The sequence below is a fragment of the Peromyscus leucopus genome, chromosome 16_21 (assembly GCF_004664715.2).
Source record: "Peromyscus leucopus breed LL Stock chromosome 16_21, UCI_PerLeu_2.1, whole genome shotgun sequence".
Classification (NCBI taxonomy): Eukaryota; Metazoa; Chordata; class Mammalia; order Rodentia; family Cricetidae; genus Peromyscus; species Peromyscus leucopus.
In genome coordinates, this window is record NC_051084.1 from 32,254,760 (window position 1) to 32,268,093 (window position 13,334).

At 44.1% G+C, this 13,334-nt stretch overlaps 2 protein-coding genes across 8 annotated transcripts in view; one reads left to right on the forward strand and one right to left on the reverse strand.

The window, feature by feature from the left end:
* LOC114701133 (phenazine biosynthesis-like domain-containing protein 2) overlaps positions 1 to 4,813 on the reverse strand; it is a 41,899-nt gene extending 37,086 nt beyond the window's left edge. For all 3 annotated transcript variants that reach the window (XR_005090116.1, XM_037199829.1, XM_028881102.2), the window contains exon 1: positions 2,251 to 4,813. The gene's annotated coding sequence lies outside the window, so the exon portion shown is untranslated. The remainder of the gene's footprint in view (positions 1 to 2,250) is intronic.
* Positions 1,534 to 12,368, forward strand: Hnrnph3 (heterogeneous nuclear ribonucleoprotein H3). Of its 5 annotated transcripts, none has more exons than XM_028881100.2 (10): positions 1,534 to 1,747; positions 7,553 to 7,687; positions 8,185 to 8,323; positions 8,839 to 9,023; positions 9,442 to 9,528; positions 9,681 to 9,796; positions 10,381 to 10,516; positions 10,790 to 10,885; positions 11,069 to 11,161; positions 11,254 to 12,368. In XM_028881100.2, the coding sequence occupies exons 2-10, from the start codon at positions 7,576 to 7,578 to the stop codon at positions 11,328 to 11,330; spliced, it is 1,041 nt and encodes a 346-aa protein (XP_028736933.1). In that variant the 5' UTR covers positions 1,534 to 1,747; positions 7,553 to 7,575; the 3' UTR covers positions 11,331 to 12,368. The 5 variants fall into 5 exon arrangements, with proteins under 5 accessions (XP_028736933.1, XP_028736931.1, XP_028736930.1 ...); XM_028881098.2 differs by lacking the exon at positions 1,534 to 1,747 and adding an exon at positions 1,935 to 2,028; XM_028881097.2 differs by lacking the exon at positions 1,534 to 1,747 and having other exon boundaries at positions 6,078 to 7,687.
* Positions 12,369 to 13,334: the final 966 nt, after the last annotated feature.

Consider the following 13,334-nt stretch of genomic DNA (forward strand, 5'->3'; position numbering starts at 1 on the left):
GGTAGGAGGGTCAGGAGTTCAAGGATATCCTTGACTACCCAAGAACAAAGACAATGATTTGCTAACCATACCTAGTACCAGTAAGTTCTTAATAAACCCGAGCTATTACGGCTTCTGTTTTCATGTCTGGAATTATAATCACATTACCCACCCCCACTTCCTCTGAGGAATATTATGGGTTAAAATCAGTAGAGTACTAAAGAAATTTAAGTAGGTTTGAAGATGAATTAAAGCTGTGAAATGGAAATTTCCATACCAGAAACTAAGTAATTGGCCTCCTGGCTCCAGTCTAAACACACACACAAATCTCGCGGTAAATAAAACGCATCCTTCTCCACTGCTACGGTCCCCTCCCAGGCCCACTCCACTCCTGATGGGCTTCCCAGTCTCTTTAGCACAAAGAACTCTTTGAACTACACATTGAAGGATGACTACCATGTATCCCCATTCACAGTCACGTTTACAGCCTTCACCCGTCCTGCCTGGCCTGTGACTAAACTCATCTTCTCTTTGCCCATTAATTGCTCTAAGCCCCCCCCCCTTTTAAGATTTATTTTATGCATATGAGAGATCTATCTGCATGTACAACTCTTTGTGAGAACAGGGCATCAGATCCTACTATAGATGATTGTGAGCCACCATGTGGTTGCTGGGAATTGAACTCAGGACCTCTGGGGGTGCATGCAGCCAGTGCCCTTAGCCACTGAGCCATCTCTCCAGCTCCTGCTCTAAGTCTCTTCCCCCAATATTGCTCTTCACCTTCCCACAGATTTTTTTTTTCCATGTGCCATTTGTGTTAAAACTTAGAAGGCCATGGGGGTGTCATGAGGAACCGTGGTACCAGCTCGGAACCCCAAAAAGCGTTCCTTAGGTGTCGCCTGTGAAGCATCATTTTCAGGAATACCAAATTCTATTTAGAAAACGAAGTCAACTGCCCTGAGCCCCTGATCTGTCCCTGGGTTTAATGAAGAGAAAAACTAAACGTGGCAGGTAGGAAACCAATCAAGAGGTCAAGGCTGGCTCCTCACTGAGAGCCAACCCCCAGGCTGGGACCGAAATCCTGCTGGGTTGGGTAGCTCCGTATCTGGGTACCGTGGGGCCAAACACGCATTCTTTCTGATTGCATAATGCAAGCATGGTGGACGGGAGAGAGAAAGCCTTTCCCTGGTGTTGGGGGGCCGGACCACGTGGCTCCTTCCACGCCGGGCACGGGGCGGGCCTGGAGGGCATTTATTCCCGGCGGAGCCGGAAAGAGCCTTTAGCAAACCGCGGCATCACGACGGTTCCCCTCCGAACCGACTCACGCCCTCCCGGAAAGGCGAGCTGGGAGGACGCGCGGGCCGTTGGCTGAAGCCAGAGAGAGAGAGGGGTACGGAGTCGGCCACAGCCGGGCAGCCGGACAAGGCCCCCTTAAGTGCGCAGGTGCGGGTGGCCCCGCCCCCGCCGAGCCCGGCCTGTCAGTCAAGTCTCGCGAGAGCGGCCGGCCGGGGCGCTCGGCCCCGCCCCCTCCTCCTCGCTCGCTCCCTCCCATCCCCCCCGGCCAGTGTCTGTGCTGCGCAGCTCCCCGAGCGGTTGTCAGCGGCGGAGACGGTTGAGGGGGTGGGGAGAGAGCGAGAGAGCGAGAGCGAGAGAGAAACCAAAAACCGTTGTGTCGGGAGCGCTCCCCGCGGACGAGCCCGCCGTCCCTGCCCGCGAGCGTTGGCGCCGGCGTTCCTAGCGCCTCACAGGGTCTCTGAAGTAGAAGGGGGTAGGTTGGGCCGCCCAGGTGCCGAGAGCCGAGGCGGGCGAAGGGCGAGGAGCCCCAGGGCGGCGGCGGAGGAGGAGGAGGGAGTGTCGGCGTCGGCCGGCCTCCGGGGCGGGCTGGCTGGCTGGCTGCCCGCCGACGCCGCGCTCTCCCCGCCGCTCGCCCGCCCGCCCGCTCGCCCCGCTCTCCCCGCCGCTCGGCTGCCGCCATCTTGGGGCCGGTGGGCTGCCGGGGTCGCCTTCCCGCCTTTCCCGGCTCGGGCTGACCTCGGTCGTCTCCAGCTGGTGGGAAGTGTTGGGGAAAGGGCCGGGAGGGGGGTGGGAGCTGGGGGGGGAGGTGAGTCGGAGCTCTCCGGTAAGGGAGGAAGGGTGGGGGGAGCGGGGCGAGCGGGACGCGCTCCCGGGTGGAAATGGCGCCCGGCGCGGCCCGGCCTCCCACGGCGGGCCTCGGTCCTCTGTGGTCCCGAAGCGGGGGGCGGGCGGTGGGGTGGGGTGGGGGGACACTACCTGGGCTGGCCGGGCTGCTTGGTGACGGCTGACGCAGATCGCCGGGGTGAGACAGGTGGAGGGAGCTGGTGGGGGGGGGAAGGAGACGCCAGCGGAGACGGGGGCGCTCCAGCTCCCGAGGCAGGACAAAGGCGGACGCGGTCCTCCTTTGTAATCGCGCGGCTCGGTGGCCGAGGTGGCCTTCTCTCCCCGGGTCTGGGCTCTAGGGCAAGCTAGGTAAACGGACGGTGTCCAGGAGGAGGTAGAGGATGCGTAGCCGGCCTTTAGGGTCCAGATTTGGACCTGCGGATGGAGTACGTACGCATCTCCAGAGGGTCTACCCCCCCCCCAACACACACACACATTAGATGTTTACCAAGAGTTTAATTTTGCAAGAGAAGTGAGCGGCTTACCCGATAGGAATAGGATCAAGTGGGTGTGTTTCAAAAAGGCCGGGTCCGGGGGAAACTGGGGGACTGCTTTTAAAAAGGCCGGGGTGGATACTTCAGTGAGGTTTTATGGAGTTAATTCTCCAAGAGTTGTTTTGTGTCGACTTGTAATTAAGGCCGGAAGTCAAATATATTCGTTTTGATTTGATGGCTAGGATGTTGAAAACAAGTGTCGGAACTGTGATGTTTTGAACAACAACAAAAGCCTAGCCTAATCGCGTGCTGGTGGAGGTGTTTGCGGGTCCTTAAATCAGAACTGTGTCGGTAGTTTTTCATTGAATATGGGTTAAAAAGGAAAAAGAACACCCTGGGTCTGGAAGTTAGCTTGCAGGAGTGCCCATGCCACCTAGAAAAAGCAGATCCGTAATGGGCTTTTAAAATGCAAAGAACTCAGACTCTGCTGTAAAGAGCTAAGTGATATGCCCACATTTTCTTGATTGGATTACATTATAAACACATCTTTTGGTTTTTTGAAACAGGCTCTTGATATTAGCTTGCAACTGGATATGCACAGGAGGCTGCCCTCTTAGCTCTCCTGCAGTCCCCTGCCTCTGCCTACAAGATGGTTTTGTTTGGACATAGGGTCTCTGTAGACTGTGCTGGCCTTGAAATTCGAGGATCTTGATGTTTCTGCCTCCAACTGCTGGGATGGCAGCTATGAGCCACCATACCCAGTTCATAACATCCATTAACTTCTGTTTAAAGTGATATTTCTACAGATTTTAGTACGAGTTTTCAGAGTATCACAACTCAATTTTAGAACTTTTATAATTTCAAAAAGATGTACATACTAAGTCATTCCATATGCTGACCTGTTCTCTATTTCAGACCTTGGAAGTCACAGATCATGTTTATGTTTTATAGATTTTTATGCTCTCGGGTTGTGTATAATTGAAATAGTATGTAGTCTTTTGTGACTGAAATTTTTACTTCCTTTAGGAAGTTTTATTTAAAGTCTCAAAAATTTGGCCTCATTTTAACTGCTAGTATTTTTAATTTGTACTAACACTTGGAGGTTTTCTGATAGTGTTTCACTGTTTACCCAGGCCAGCCTGGGACCCCCTGGGCTCAACCTACCCTTCTGCTTTGGCTTCCACTCTAGCTGGGCTACAGGCAAGGGACTGCACCTGGGACCCCCTTGGATTGGTGGGGGGGTGTAACTCAGGTTGGTCTCCCTGTCTCAAGGTCTAGAATAAGGGGCCTGAGAACAGTTGGGATTCCAGAAGCAGAGTAGTGACCAATTGATAACAGTGTTGCAAAGAAAGGTTGGAGTGGAGTATTCTAAATGGTAAACTGTTGCATAGCTCTGAAAGTTTTATTAGCAGCTTAGTGTTTTTCAGAGAATTTAAGAACTTTATCCTTGATACTAGCAAAACTGGTATGTTAAGTCTTACACACACAAAAGAGCTTTCTCCCTTGCATTTGCTACTGAAATACCACTTTGCCCCCTTTATTTTATGAGTGGTTTGCTTGTGTGGATGTGTGTGCACCACATGCATGCATGGTGCCTGTAGAAAGCCCGAAATGTCAGATCCACAGGAACTGGGTTATACAAGGTTGTGATCACCCGTGTGGGTGCGGGAGTAGCCAGTGCCCTCACTGATGAATGATAGTCATTACACTGAGGGGAAGGACTCTCCTAAGCTGGTGTGGTAGCGCCTGTAATCCCACTGCAGAGTCCAGTCCAGGTTAGAGAGAAGACCCTGCCTTGGGTGGGGGCCAGTGTCACCACAAGAGAGAACTGCTCTAACCTAAGAGTTCATTTAAGGAGGTTCGCTTTTGTGGCACTGGGAATTGAGCTGAGCCTGCAGCCTCATGCATGCTAGGTAGGCATTCTACCCCTGAGCTGTATTCTTGGCCCCTTTTTGTTTTTAAGAAAATAGTGGAGACGGTAAAACATTTCTGAGCTTTTATTTCAAAGTTAATATGGTACTGTCTTCCAGGGGTACTCTAGAATGGTATTAAACATCAAAACACCTTTAATATTTCTGTTTCCTTTCAGGACCGAAATGGTTTTTCAGATACAGTTAAGATTTTGTGGAGCATCTCAGTGGTTTTGCAGCAATGGTTCTCAGCCTATGGGTTGACTAAGACCATTGGAAAACACAAATGTTAACAAATTGTAACAGTAACAAAATTAGTTATGAAGTAGCAACAAAAATAATTTTATTGTTGGGGAGGTCACCACAACATGAACTGCATTAAAGGGTCGAAGCATTAGAAAGGTTGAGAACCCCTGCTTTACAGGGTCCATCCAGTCTAATTGTCAAAGGTGAATGTTTATCTGAAGCAGATCAGAACTACAGAATATAAATATTCTTGTAAAATACAGTAGTGGGTGCCAATACCTCACCTACTGCTGTTCTCCCCTGCCCCCCCCCCCCCCAGGATTTCTCTGTGTAGGCCTGGCTGTCCTGGAACTCACTTTGTAGACCAGGCCGGCCTCGAACTCCCAGAGATCTGCCTGCCTCTGCCTCCTGAGTGCTTAAAGGTGTGTGCCACTATCCAGCAACTACTGCTGTATTTTATCGTGAATACCAGGCTCAGAAATTCAATATTTTAAGTAGCCATCAAATGGCAGATTAGTGAGCCATTCTACCCCATGTTTTTGTTTTCATTTTTTGTTAAGATAGCCTCACTATGTAGACTAGGCTGACTTTGAACTCACAGCCTGTCACTGTCTCCCACATGCTGGGATTAAAGACATGTGCCACCATGTAGGGCCTTGTGCTTTCTTTTAAATCAAGTGTGCCGAAGAATTAGCTATGTCAGTTTTTAAATTGTGTTTTCACCATTTTGGTTCTGTCAGGAGTGTTACCTTTTCATGGACTTTGCTTTAAAATGGGCCTGGATTTTCTCTCAGCAGGGTTTGAGGTTCAGTCACTAGTACACAATAAACACACATGCAGATGATATACACATGTAGAGATTAATAGTTACTGGTAGAGAAATTACATTGGCTTTCCTTAATGCATGTATTATTTGGGGAGAGATGTTTAAGATGTAATCCACTGGTTGGTACATGGTAGACATTTAGTCTGTCATTGAGCTATAAGATGGGTTTGTTGATGTATGAGTTGTAGAAAAAATTTATTCCTTTTCCCCCCCAGTTTTTGGGAAACGGTTTATCTGTGTAGCCCCGGCTGTCCTGGAACTCACTGTGTAGACCAGGCTGTCTTCGAACTCAGAGATCTGATCTGCCTTCCTCTGCCTCCCAAGTGCTGGAATTAAAGAGGTGTACTACCACCGCCCAGCTTCCTTTATTTATTTTGGTTTTTTGAAACAAGGTTTCTTTCTGTGTAACAGTCCTGGCACTCACTCTGTAGACCAGGCTGACCTGGAACTCACAGAGATCGGCCTGCCTCTGCCTCCTGAGTGCTGGGATTAAAGGCATGCACCACTGCCCGGCCTATTTGTTTATTTTTTAAAGGCAGGGTCTGGCCTTGAACTACTGAACCTCTTGCCTCAACCTCCCAGGGCTAGGGTTGTAGGAGTATGCTACCATATGATTTTAAGAAAATTAGAATTGTAGATGCTGCCTCTAACGGATGATACGGAATTAACCATTAGTGAATGGTGTTGATATACCTTCAAGCCTAATCAAGTGAAAAAAAAAATTGTTTTGTTGGTAGAGAAGGAGGTGGTGAGGGAAAGATTGGAATATTCAGGTGAGTAGGATTCCTACAGCTAAATAGTGAACTAAGCAAGGGCTGGTAAGTTTCCACAGCTGCAGAACTTCTGCATTAGTCTCTAAAAATATTCTGGAATCGTAAAAGGAAAGTGCCGCCTCTAGGGAAGAGTTCTAGCTAGGTTGTGTGTTGGTTGGAGGATGGAGGGGGCTTCCCGCTGTGCCTTTTAAATACCATGTGAGTGTCAATATGTTACTTTTGGGTAAACTTTGTTTAGACCTCCTTGACTAAAAAAAGATGAGGGGCTGAGCATGATGTGGAGTGGTGACATTCCCCTTTAATTCCAGCTCTCCAGGGCTGAGAGGCAGGAAGGTATCTGGGATTCAAAACCAGCCTGGTTCTTGGTCACTCTGTTTTAACTCCCCTTACCCACCCCCCAAAAAAGATGTTAGTATTGAAGGTACTCATCTAAGTGTGTGTTGAAGCAGTTCCCTTGTAGTCCCAGCTAGTCTCAAACTCCAGATCCTTCTGTCATATTCTGCATAGATAGCATTTGGTTTTGAGTAGCCTTTTACTTGTTTCCCTTTGTTTTTGAAACAGGGTCTTGTACAGCCCAGGCTACCCTCCAGTTGCTGGTGTAGTCAAAGATGACCTTGAGGTCTACCTGGCTACTGTCATTTTCTTTATCTTTTTTTTTTTTTTAGACGACTATACTGTATACCTTTCATGTGATTGTTCTTAAACATTTTGCATTTGGACAGGTGACTTAGCTAATCTTAGCACTCACAGCTGAGGCAGGACTGCTTGAAGTTCAAGGCTAACCTGGGCTACCAAGTTAGACCCTTGTTTTGGAAACAGAAACAAGCTAAGTATAGTGGGTACACTGACACCGTGTCTGCAAAACCAAAAAGAAATTGCATAGCTGTGGGTCATAATGAAGTCTGAAAAGTTAAAAAAAAAAAAAACGTAGAATGACGAAAGGATCGAGTGTGTTACAAATCTTACTCTGGTGGTAGAATGCTTCAAGTGCTTATTAGACTATCAGGGTTGTTTGGTAGAGAGGGGTGAGTTTCATTACCTTTCCCTACCCCACCCCAAAGTAGAGTGTAATAGGGTACTGTTGCTGATTGTTGCAGGAGTCACCTTGCATGCATTCTGTGCATTCTGTGACACTTGGGAGAGGTGTTCAATCTTGGTAAGAGTGTGTTGTGATTGACTGCTTTATGTGCTTGTTTGTTTTCATAGCATTTAAATCAAGCGGTATTGAAATGGATTGGGTTATGAAACATAATGGTCCAAATGACGCTAGTGATGGCACAGTGCGACTTCGAGGACTGCCATTTGGTTGCAGCAAAGAGGAGATAGTTCAGTTCTTTCAAGGTACCTCTAGTACTAGTAAAAGTTTAGTAGTAGTTTAATTGTATGTTTTTTATTAGATGGTTTTTAATTTATAAAACCCATTTGATTTTGCAACTTAATTTTGTGATAATCTGGGTTATATAATAAAATGGGAAATGTGCTCCAGTTAATATTCAATAGAGAATGTGTAGGCTATGTAAACGTTGATTGATGTATAGTATAGTTAACTGAGAATAACTGTGATGACATGGGCTATGAGTTAGCATTGGGAGCACAGTTAAATGATTAATAGTTTTTTCATGTAGTGGGTTTTTAGAAGTATAATTTTAAAACACTAGTCAAAGAAAATATTTAATCCAGTGATATTTGAAAAATATTCCATTTGTATTATGGGGTGATGGGAAACTAAGCGTTTTGTTTTGTTTTGTTTAGACTTGTTTTAAATATTTGATTCAGATGGGAATGTTTCAGCCTTTAACACTGTTCCCCTTGATGGGGTATTTGTCCTTGGGTTAAAGGGTTGGAAATCGTGCCAAATGGGATAACATTGACGATGGACTACCAGGGGAGAAGCACAGGGGAGGCCTTCGTGCAGTTTGCTTCAAAGGAGATAGCAGAAAATGCTCTGGGGAAACACAAGGAAAGAATAGGGCACAGGTGGGGATGGAGAGTTTGGGATGGTGTTCAATTTTTATTTTTGGGGGTTGTGGGTCACTATTGCTTAAATGGGGGGGTAACCATAACATTTTTCTGGGGTAGTTTTAAAGAATTGATAATTACCTATATTTAACATGGAAACTACAGATTTGGGTGGGGAATTAATGCTAATAGTTTAAATTAAAATTAAATTGTTTCCATTTCTTTGTAGGATGTTGTTAAATTTGTTTTGTATAATCACTTGTTTTTCTTACATACCTATCTTGTACTAAAGGAAACAAACTAAAAATATATTCATAATTCAGTGTTTTCAAATGACTCATTTGTCTCTGTAAAACTTAAATATTTAATTATTTAAGTTTGTAGGTGTAAAAATTTTACCTTATGGTTTATTTAGACAATTTAAATTGGGTTATGTACCTAGATATAGACAAACTTATTGCATTTTGCCCAGTATCTAATTTACTTTCTAATACATCTGTGCTGAAACTTGTACTTTAACCCTTTGTACATAGGTATATTGAGATCTTCAGGAGTAGCAGGAGTGAAATCAAAGGATTTTATGATCCGCCAAGAAGACTGCTGGGACAGCGACCGGGACCATATGATAGACCAATAGGAGGAAGAGGGGGTTATTATGGAGCTGGGCGTGGAAGTATGTATGACAGAATGCGACGAGGAGGTGATGGATATGATGGTGGTATGTGTATCTAATGAACAAAGGTTCTGTTGTCATTTTCTTGATGTTCCTGACACTTTGTCAAGAAATACAGAAATGGCAGTAATTTCAGTACCTACGAGGTTTTAAAACCTGTTCATGAAATTATGGGATTTCCACTGTGGAACTTGATTGATGCACATATTAACACCTAGAAAACTTAATGTAGAAATAAAAATAAAGATAACTGGCATGTTTCTTCTTGGCATAACAATGAAATTTGGTTTTCATGTTGTGTTTGAATTTATCCTGTGGATGTTTGCATTCCCATCAAGGGTTAACTGCTTTTCTCATACGCAGTAAGCTGAAAACATTAATGAATTGACCACAAATGATTCTGTAAACTAGCTTACAAATAAGTTGCTCAGAATGGTATTTCTTTTTCCTTACATTTGCACAGGCTATGGAGGTTTTGATGACTATGGTGGCTATAATAATTATGGCTATGGAAATGATGGCTTTGATGACAGGATGAGAGATGGAAGAGGTAAACTAAGAAAATTGTCAGTGCTGTTTTCTTTGTAAGGGTCCGGTAGTAATTAGGCAACTTAGATGTGTTGATGGAAACTTATGTCACTGCACTGCCGTGTTGATTTATATGTGTATACTTACATGAATACACCATGGTTTATAATCTAGGCATGGGAGGACATGGCTATGGTGGAGCTGGTGATGCGAGTTCAGGTTTCCATGGTGGTCATTTTGTGCACATGAGAGGGCTGCCTTTTCGTGCGACTGAAAATGATATTGCTAATGTAAGTGGTATATAATGGGTATTTTTTATTTATTATTCTTGGCGGGGAGGTCTCATTGTAGCCCAAACTGGACTAGAATTTAGAAGTCCTAACTTGACTTGGAGCATGTTAGAAATACAGGCAGCCACCATGCCCTATCTCTTTTATTAAGATTCAGACTAAGCTTGCCACTTAGTGATAGATTACTTGCCTACTATGCACATAGGTTTTGTGCCCATTATGTGCTGACCTACATGGCATTTTTAAACAGTTTTTAAAAATGCATCAAAAAAAGCTCAGTTAAGAATAGAGTCAATCAGGTAGGAATTTGCCTTTAGTAGTAGGGTCTGAAACAACCCCAAACTTCATTTAAAATTTAGTATTGCCTTACTTCAAAAGCAGTAAGTACTTTGCATTTTAAAAAAGTACTCCTTTCCTATGTGAGCCAAGTTGACCACCTCTGTAGCAAAGGATGACTTAACCTACCTCCACAATGCTAGAGCCTTTATAGACCCTCAGTAGTTTATTTTAGTGGATTAGGGAGAAAATTAAGGTATGTGCTCGTTTTAAATAATGGAATTTAAAAGTGATTAACTTTTATTTAGTTCTTCTCACCACTCAATCCAATCCGAGTTCATATTGACATTGGAGCCGATGGCAGAGCAACAGGAGAGGCAGATGTAGAGTTTGTGACCCATGAAGATGCAGTGGCTGCCATGTCTAAAGATAAAAACAACATGCGTAAGTGGTGTCTTTGGCATGCTTCTGTTGTATAGGTGTGTGCAGTTTATAAAATCATTACTTGTTCAAATGTCTTTGGTAGATCCTAGGTCTTAAAATCATTTCACCTATTAATGTCTAGACTTTAATGGCTGCCTATCTAGTCCTGTATCTAGTCCTATATTTACGGATAAGCCTGCTTTAAATACTAGCTGATTGACCTTTAATTAGTACATTTGATTGAACATCCCTTTCTCTCCTATTCTTACCTTTTTACATTCTTCTTTTTTAAAGAACATCGATATATTGAACTCTTCTTGAATTCCACTCCTGGAGGTGGCTCTGGAATGGGAGGTTCCGGAATGGGAGGCTATGGCAGAGATGGAATGGGTATGTATAGTTTTGTATTTGAGATAGGGGCATCTTGCTCTGTAGCCCAGGCTGGCCTGAAACTCATAATCCTCCTGCCTTGGTGCTTCAGCATATCCCTCCCAAACCTGGGTTCATAATCTTTGGAATAGGCAGTGTTGGCTACTTTGGAAACCATCCTCTGTTCCTTTTTTTAATGTGCAGATAATCAAGGAGGCTATGGCTCTGTCGGGAGAATGGGAATGGGGAACAACTACAGTGGAGGATACGGCACTCCTGATGGTTTGGGAGGTTACGGTAAGTCTGTATTGTGGCACTGTCTTTCCCTTAAAATATAACTATTGTAATGTGCATGGACGTCTGATGGTGGTTCTTAATGTCTTCTTAAGGTCGTGGTGGTGGAGGCAGTGGAGGTTACTATGGGCAAGGTGGAATGAGTGGAGGTGGATGGCGTGGGATGTACTGAAAACACCACCAACGTACAAGTCCTAACAACAGCATCTGTCTACTAGACTTTCTTACAGATTGAATTTCTTTTGTATTTCAAGAACTTTATAATGACTGAAGGAATGTGTTTTCAAGATATTATTTGGTAAAGCAACAGATTGTGATGGGAAAATCTGTTTTCTGTAGGTTTTATTTGTTGCATACTTTGACTTAAAATAAATTTTTATATTGAAACCACTGATGTTGCTACTTTTTATATATAAGTACTCTTAAAGATGTGCTGCCTTCCTAAGATTTGGGATGATGTATTTTACTGTTAGCTCTACAAAAAGTAGCATAGTGCAATGTGAGAGGATAAGACTGCAAGTCTTAAGCAGACATCTAGGATAGAGCTTGAGTAGTTAGCTAACTTTCTCTCCTGGACATACTGTAAATAAAAAGCCTAAGGATGCATTCAGGTGGCTTCAGGAATGTAAGTTCAGTTAATTCTGTATTTTCACTCTTATTTATCAAGCATAGCTCTGAATAATTTAAGGGGTATCTGGAATCTAAATAGTCCCAATTGTGTTATGAATTATAAACCCAGAGGTTGGGAGTATTAGTTGAAATTACAGCCCTAGATTTAAAAATCCTCGTAGCACTTGACCAAGATACCAAAAATGTTCCCAAAATTTGAGTTTGTTGGAGTAGCTAAGAGTTGTTGATGGTGGCAGAAGAAGTCAGTGTAAATATGCAGGTATTTACTGTGATGGGTGTGTTCTTACCTGTGCTTTTAGTTTCTCACCCAAGAAGACAGGGGCTTTCAACTGTCTAAGTGACTATACTTAGGAAAACAGTGTAAAACAGTGCTGCATCTGATACTGGCTTTGAGTATGTAAGTTCTGTGTAGCAAGGAAACGGTGCTTTCTGATCTTACCACTTCATTCAATGTGGCTTTTCCCCAAATTGGCTAATGGATCAAATTGAAACCTGTCAATGTGAACTCCATTATTGAACTTGTTACTTGTTTTTGCTAGAAATGTTATTCATGTAATAAATGTTAACATGGGAGATAAAGGAATGTTGTCTGTCCTAGAATGCTTTGTGTCAGTTACTGGTTATAATACATTGTTAGAAAGTGTGGTGCCGCAGGCCTTTAATCCCAGCACTTGGGAGGTAGGGACAAGTACCACGGATGCCACGTTGAGATTTCTGAGAAGTGACTGTAAAAGGAGTGCCACGGCTTGTGACTTGGAGCCCAGAGTCCTGAAACAGTGCGTTTCTGTCTTTGGTTTGGGACAGGGTTTCACCTAGAGCATATACACTAATGAGCTAGTCTGCATGCCTGGCACAGGGGTCAAAAGCACTTCAAGGGTTACCTTCTTAAATCTCAAAGGAGGTGGCTGCAGAGATGATTCACTGGTTAAGAGCACTTGCTGCTCATTCAGAGGACCTGAGTTTGGTTCCCAGCACCCACATCAGGCAGATCACAACTCACTGTAGCTCCAGTGAATCCAGTACCTTTTTCTGGCCTCCTAGGCCACCTGCACACATGTGGCATACACTCACACAGACACACATAGACAGATAAAAATTAAAGCAATAAAGGTCATTGTTAGTTTCTCAAAACTTTGTTTTATAAAAGTCACATTTATTTTAAAAACATACAGATTTGAATTACAATTCCTTGGCACCATGATCATATCTTTGTGGGAGTGCTGGCTAGGGTAAGTAAGGGAATGACAGCAGCTTGGGAATGGTTTGTAATGAATGGGGTATCCTAAACTGAGATTGTGTGATTTTGTTTGGTAGTGCTGTGGATTGAGAACCCAGGGCTTTATCATCCACAGTAAACAAACATTTTACCACTGAGCTATAGCCTCATCCTAGACAGTGGGGCTCAAGTTTAATGCTGCCCCAGAAAAGGCCCATGTTTGTGACAGAAAGCACAGAATGAAATATTTGGGAGTTTTTTTCATTTATGCTCACTTTCAGCAGTCATAAAAATGTTATTAGTCTATCCCCATTGATACAAAATGCTTCA

Excerpts from the sequence above, each read along its gene's own strand:
- Hnrnph3 (XM_028881097.2), top strand. The coding sequence starts at position 7,531 with ATGTGCTTGTTTGTTTTCATAGCATTTAAATCAAGCGGTATTGAAATG. Across the intron at positions 9,797-10,380 it reads CTGAAAATGATATTGCTAAT|TTCTTCTCACCACTCAATCC; the intron begins GTAAGTGGTATA and ends ACTTTTATTTAG. Across the intron at positions 11,162-11,253 it reads TGATGGTTTGGGAGGTTACG|GTCGTGGTGGTGGAGGCAGT; the intron begins GTAAGTCTGTAT and ends TGTCTTCTTAAG.